This window comes from Juglans microcarpa x Juglans regia, chromosome 1S (genome assembly GCF_004785595.1).
Source record: "Juglans microcarpa x Juglans regia isolate MS1-56 chromosome 1S, Jm3101_v1.0, whole genome shotgun sequence".
NCBI lineage: Eukaryota > Viridiplantae > Streptophyta > Magnoliopsida > Fagales > Juglandaceae > Juglans > Juglans microcarpa x Juglans regia.
Genome location: NC_054595.1, coordinates 15,507,543 through 15,514,316, shown reverse-complemented (window position 1 = coordinate 15,514,316; position 6,774 = coordinate 15,507,543). Strand labels below are relative to the sequence as shown.

The 6,774-nt window shown below is 37.5% G+C and overlaps 2 protein-coding genes and 1 long non-coding RNA gene across 3 annotated transcripts; 2 read left to right on the top strand and 1 right to left on the bottom strand.

Moving 5' to 3' along the window:
* The first annotated feature begins 590 nt into the window (after positions 1 to 590).
* LOC121247350 (protein FAR1-RELATED SEQUENCE 5-like) lies at positions 591 to 1,710 on the top strand. The gene is made up of 2 exons (XM_041145715.1): positions 591 to 773; positions 886 to 1,710. The coding sequence occupies exons 1-2, from the start codon at positions 591 to 593 to the stop codon at positions 1,708 to 1,710; spliced, it is 1,008 nt and encodes a 335-aa protein (XP_041001649.1).
* LOC121247556 lies at positions 1,710 to 2,624 on the top strand. The gene is made up of 3 exons (XR_005937256.1): positions 1,710 to 2,324; positions 2,435 to 2,500; positions 2,579 to 2,624. It is a non-coding gene; the product is annotated as an uncharacterized LOC121247556 (long non-coding RNA).
* Positions 2,625 to 3,543: 919 nt separating this feature from the next.
* LOC121245774 (LEC14B protein-like) lies at positions 3,544 to 5,565 on the bottom strand. The gene is made up of 3 exons (XM_041143633.1): positions 5,454 to 5,565; positions 4,377 to 4,454; positions 3,544 to 3,718 (listed from the first exon to the last, which is right to left on the bottom strand). The coding sequence occupies exons 1-3, from the start codon at positions 5,556 to 5,558 to the stop codon at positions 3,629 to 3,631; spliced, it is 273 nt and encodes a 90-aa protein (XP_040999567.1). The 5' UTR covers positions 5,559 to 5,565; the 3' UTR covers positions 3,544 to 3,628.
* Positions 5,566 to 6,774: the final 1,209 nt, after the last annotated feature.

The window sequence follows — 6,774 nt, the reverse complement described above, 5'->3', positions numbered from 1 at the left end:
CCGAGACACCTCTGTTAGACGGAATGGATGGTGGTGATATGATTGAGGAGCCAAAAGCGGGGATGGAGTTTGATTCTTTTGAAGAATTAATGAGCTATTATAAGCTATATGTGAAGAAATGCGGGTTTAGATCCATGACACAAAGGAGTGAAAGGGATGACGAAGGGAGTGTCAGATATGTCACTCTTGGTTGTACCCGTGGGGGGAAAGCTCAGAATAGAATAATGAATGTTGCCAAACCATGCCCGACAGGAAAGACTGACTGTAAGGCAATGATTAATGCCTTAAAAGTTCAGGGAAAGATGCGGTTGACCACAGTTCATAATACCCACAATCACGGACTGAGTCCACAGAAATCCCGCTTCTTCCGATGTAATCGCGAAGTTAGTGAGATTGTAAAAAGGGTACTAGATACTAACGACCTAGCTGGCATTCGAATGAACAAAAGTTTCGGATCTCTTGTTGTGGGTGCGGAAGGATTTGAGAACCTCCCATTTTTTAAAAAAGATTGTCGCAATTACATTGAAAAGGCAAAACATCTATGACTTGGAGCAAGTGGTGTTGGAGCGCTTCGAGACTATTTTTGTAGGATGCAGTACAAGAATCCTGAATTCTTTGCCTTGATGGATTTAGATGATGATGGGAGGTTAAAGAATGTATTTTGGGCAGATCCATGCAGTAGGGCAACTTATCAAGATTTTGGTGATGTGGTGACATTTGACACCACGTACTTGACAAACAGATACGGGATACCCTTTGCTCCCTTTGTTGGTGTAAACCATCATGGGCAGTCGATTCTCTTAGGAGCAAGGTTAATTTTCTATGAGGACAAAGAGACTTTTATATGGTTATTTCAACCTTGGCTGCAATGTATGGATGGTATAGCCTCGCCAGCTATTATTACTGACCAAGACAGCAATGAAAAATGCAATTGCTCTTGTATTTCCAAAAAGCCAACATAGATTTTGCCTCTGGCATATACTGAAAAAAGTTCGCAAGAAGCTTGGCTCCCATCGTGCCTACAAAAGTGGCCTGAAAACTCAGCTGATGAAATGTGTATATGACACTCAAACTATTGAAAAGTTTGAGAAATCGTGGGAAGAGTTAATTAGCACGTACAGTTTGCAAGAGAATGTCTGGTTGCAAAATTTGTACGTTGAGCGCACACATTGGGTACCGATATTTCTAGAGGAGTATTTTTGGGCTAGCATGAGTATAACACAACGGAGTGAAAGCATGAATGCATTTTTCAACAGATATGTTCATGCAAAGATAAACTTGAAGGAGTTTGTCGATCAGTTTGACAATGCCTTGAAAAAGAAAATCAAGAATGAAATTAGTTCGGACTTCCACTCATTTAGCGTTACAATTCCATGCATATCTAGATCTCCAATCGAGAAGAGATTCCAAAAGTTGTACACAAATACAAAATTCAGAGAAGTTCAGCAGCAAGTTATGGGTGTGCTCGATATGGATCCATCTCTACTTAGACAGGATGGTGTGAATAAGACCTACCTGGTAGAAGATGAAATTTATGTTGATGAGTTCATGAAACATGTTACATATTATGTGGACTTTAATGAGGAAGACTACGATATTAAGTGTTCATGTGGGTTATTTCAGATGAAAGGGATACTATGTAGGCATGTCTTGGCCATATTCAAATATAAAGGGATAAAGTACTTGCCAGATAGGTACATTTTAGATTGATGGAGGAAAGACATCAAACGGAGATACACATTAACCAGAGTACCTATGACACAGGAAATCAACGGGAAGATACTAACAGATATTCAAGTTTGTTGAATATTTGTTATCGGATGATTACTCATGCAGCTGGTTCAAAAGAGCATACTGAAGATGCAACTAAGAAGTTATATGCAATGATTGATTTATATCATAGCAACTAAGAACCCCTTCAATGACCCAAACGGATTCCAATGTTGGTTTAACGACAAAGGACACAACTACAGTTGGTAGTTCGCAGCAAGTACTTAGTCCACGAGTTGTGCACGGAAAAGGCAGACCCCCATCTCTAAGGAGAGCATCCAAGATGGAGCAAGAAATGCGGAAAGTTAAAGCAAGGACGAAGAAAGCAAATGTAAAGGGAAAACGTAAAGAGGTTCGATATCTTTAATAACAAGAATATTTGCCACATATATGTTTATTTGGGTTGATTTATTTATGCAAATATTGTGCTGATATAGAGTTTTTACTTATTACTTGATTATTAGCGAGATGGAGGAGATACGCTAGCCCAAAACACGTGTAGGAATTTATTTGGCCCATCCAAGATAGATCTTGCTGCTGAAGGAAACGTGCAGGTATACATATTTTTGTTGCAAAATTGCTGCCTTACTTGGACAAGTATTTTCCACATACATGCGATAGACTTATATTTGCCATATTTTTGTTATTATCTATGTATCACTAGACTGTTCCAGTCAGCTCAGCTTTTGATATTAGTGGATTCCAAAATATGGTTGGGAGTCAAGAAAGTGTAATATTTCTAAACTTTTAATATTTTTAATATCACCAAATTGATGTCACATTAATATTTGCTATTTATTCTCTACAGATGCAACTTGGAGTCAATGGATCACAAGCTTTGCCCAAATGATATGGTTGAATTTTAAATATATTGGTGGGAAGAAAGAATGACACAAGTGGAAGTTGTAATTATTTTTGTGGGAAGGAAAGCTTAGCAAGTTATAGTTTTTGTAGGTACATTTTTGTGGGAAGAAAGCATTCCAAGTTGAAAATTGTATTTTTTTTTTCTTTCCTGGGAGGAAATCTTGCAAGAGTACTATTCTAATTGTTGTAATTACTTTTGTGGGAAGAAAGCATGACACAAGTGAAAATTGTAATTTACATGTGTGGGAAGAAAGATATGCAAGTTATAGGTACATTTTGAGTTGTTGTGATAATACACCAGTTTTGAGTGGGAAGTTTGATTAGGAATAATTGCATATTCATAGTGATGAAAGGGCTCTTCGATTTTGAAAATTGTTAGCCATTTAATTTATGTTGATTTTTCCCACTTTGCCTATTCTACATGGCTTATGATCTTTTCTAATTTGCTGCAATATTGAACTGCTAGACGTGCATTTTCATGGACGTGAGTTGAGGATGTTTCTACTCCACTTGGATATCACTAATTAGGCCTATAATTTTGGCTGCTTGGTGTACGTGAGAAAGTCAACCTAAAAACTTTGTTTAGGTGATGACATTACCTGCTTATACACCAGTTTGTTTATGCACTAGTTTTGGCTCTTGATTGAATAAGTTTGTTTTGAAGGTGATGACATTACCTGCTTATGCTCTTGTATCAATGTGATCTTACTAAAAATATACAGGACTGTCAAAGAGGATGATACTCACAATTTTATTAACTAAGTCCTTATGGTTGAACTATAGCAAAATCCATCATAATGACCAAAATCTATACGTGTAAAGCAATAATATACATACAAACTGTCTTTTGGAAGGTCCCAAATATGCAATATACGTGTACATTGAGAGTTCCTTTGCCAGGTGATGGTAATAGTATACAAATCACTTCCAAAAGCTTATTTGCTTCAAGATCATAAACATAAATAGAGTCATCACTACTTCCAGCAACGACTTCTCATCCATCTGTTGAAAATTTGACAGAGAAGATTCCAAAAGAGTATCCTCCATCATCATCGGCAAAAAAATCCAAACCTTCATGGATCTCCTGTGCATAACATATAGGTTCCAAATGTCAAGCAAGAATTATGGAGAGGGGAATGGAGGGATGAAGAAACTGCTGTCAAGGAGTATGGGGATTTGAGAAGAGTAAAGCCTCCTCGGGAAAAATCAGCAAATACATATACTATTTCCTGCCTAAAAGGGTACAACAATGAACAAAAAGGGTGACCGATGTTTTTTACAATTGCGATGTGATTCATAACAATAAATTTTTCCTTCCATTTTCTTTTCATACAATGCATGCACTTTCAAACAAATAAATGCAATCATCCAAAGCAATGGTTTGTTTAATAGTTTATATCACTTGTGACATCTTTGCTAGTGCATGCACAGGCAACTTCTCAAAACAATTGGTTATACAGCCTAGTAGAGTTCTGTGTTGATATTGTCAAACCATGCACGTATCTTCATGGATATAAACTTGCATTTAATTTCCAAATTTATATAGCCAATGAATCCTATCTCTTGGTTTAATAGTTCAAAAATCTTTAATCATATGAATCTCTTACTGCCTCATTTCAAGATCCTAAATAGCTCTGACTTATTTTTCATTTCATGTCTCCAAATACAAGTGCAAGAAAGAGTTTCATGGCTCCAAATACATTACAAAATCTAATGAAATTGGAACACAACTGGCTTCATACCGTAATATTTGCTAGAGACTCTGTTTCAGGGGACCCAACATTAACAATATGGACAATAGGTGACATACTAGCATAAACCTGCAATATCAGAACATAAATTGATTAACCAATTACAGCAATGAAGAGACATTGGAATATAGGCTTTAGCCTGCTGAGAGACTATACTTCAAATAAAATTATATTAACAAACATGACAGAATGCACATTATAAAAAAATAATAAAATACTGCATTCCAATGCAACTCAACTCAACTAAACCTTAATCTAACTAAATTGGTACCTGTCAGACAGCGATGCAACCGAACCAGCCAGGTCAAACCAGATAGGAAGTTGGCAGTCCCATTCAATTAGCGTCTTTTTACTAATTTTGACCATGTATAGGTGGTCAAGAGGGCAACTTCATAGTCTGGGATAGGGCACCCTTTAGTCTCACTACCATTTTTTTTTAACGGTAGTCTCACTACCAAAATCATCACTGACATTTCAAAGACAACCTATTTTCCAACTACTTAGATCTTTTACTTGATCAACAATAACAAGGGTTATATCACATACAAGCAGGTGCACTCAATGCATCTCTTGGTCCTCCTAGCTCACAGATTTCCAGCAGAGAGCAAGAAAACAGATTGTTCTAGTTCTAATATGGGAATTCGTCCATGCAGAGTCAATATTATCAATATAAAACCATCCAATCTTGCAAGGTAACTACAAAACTGGCATTGAGACAAGGAACTCAAAACCAAGACGTTTGGGTCGCATGAAAAACACAATACTCTCCTTTTGGAAGTAACCACGATCATGATATATGTCACAATTTGTCATATTTGATGACATTAACCACCTCGCACCTCAAGCTTAGTGGTGTACATCTGTAAAATAGAAAGGTTTTTATCCATACTTCACATCAGCCAAGATGTGAAGAGGCCAAAAAGCATGTATATTTATCAAGTCCATAACAGGGTAGTTCCACTCAGAACCAGACACCTTGCATCATGTTCGACAAGTTTAGAAACCATGTGTGTGTGTCTATATATATACACGAGTTTCAAATTTAAGGGCCAAAATATAGGGACATGCAAGATGGCGTTGATCTGGCGAAAGAGATGTATCAGTGACTGTCCATCGCAAACTTTTCGCAAGAATGTTCTTCTGAACCGTCCATCCTCGGTCCACATTGTACATTCTAATGTGGCTTGCTTGTGTTGAATAAACTAAAACAGAGAGTAGAACAGCAGTGCACACAACATATTCGATAAAATTCATCAACTGGAATTCATCAAAATGGAACGTACACAGCAGATCCAATATTGACTTTCTAACAATATTTTCCCACACCTTTACAGCTGAGTACTATTCGGTATTTATAAGCAAACACAACTTCTCTTAGAATATGCTAAAATAATCCTATTGGTCAGAGTTGATTCTGGCATTCCGTTGAGATTTTATTCTGGAATGTTCTAGTGAGAGGTGATCCTCTGAGGCAGGTGCACAAGTTCTAATATCCCCTAGCGCTTCAAGCGGCACAGGGTGAATAGTGAGGCTTGAACGTAAGAGTGCAAAGCGTGCTGAAGAGAGTGGCTTAGTGAGAATATCTGCAATCTGTTCTTTACTTAGAACAAAAGAAACAATGAGAGTTTTGTTAGCGACACGATCTCGTACAAAATGATAGTCAAGATCTACATGCTTGGTTCTTGAGTGTAAGACGGGATTAACCGAGAGGTAAGTCGCACTAATATTATCACATAACAAGGTTGGGGCATCAGAAATAAAAATCCCTAATTCTTTCAAGAAAGATTGTATCCACAAAAGTTCACAAGTAGTGTTTGCAACATATTTATATTCTACTTCAGTAGAGGATCGGGCTATTGTTGGTTGTTTCTTGGAGCCCCATGACACTAAATGAGACCCAAAATAAACACAAAAACCACCCGTTGACTTCCGATCATCAAGACAACCAACCCAATCAGCATCTGAAAAGGCAGTGATTTTAAATGTAGAAGTAGATGAGAAGAAGAGGCCAAGGAGGTGGTGAGACGGAGATAACGCAGTATGCATTTGACTACTTGCCAATGAGAATTGCGGGGAGAATGCATGTACTGACAGACTTTATTAACAGCAAATGAAATGTCAGAACGAGTGAATGACAAATATTGTAGACTACCAACAACACTTCTGTAAAGCTGAAGATCTTCAAAAGAGGATCCGTCAATGGCAGAGAGTTTAGACGAGGATGACATTGGTGTGGACACTGGTTTTGACTCATGCATATTAGTCCAAGTTAAGAGATCAGAGATATAGCGAGACTGTGAGAGAAAAAGACCCGTAGTTGTTCAAGTGACATGAATACCCAGAAAAAAATGAAGAAAACCGAGATCCTTTACTGGGAAAAAGTTGGACA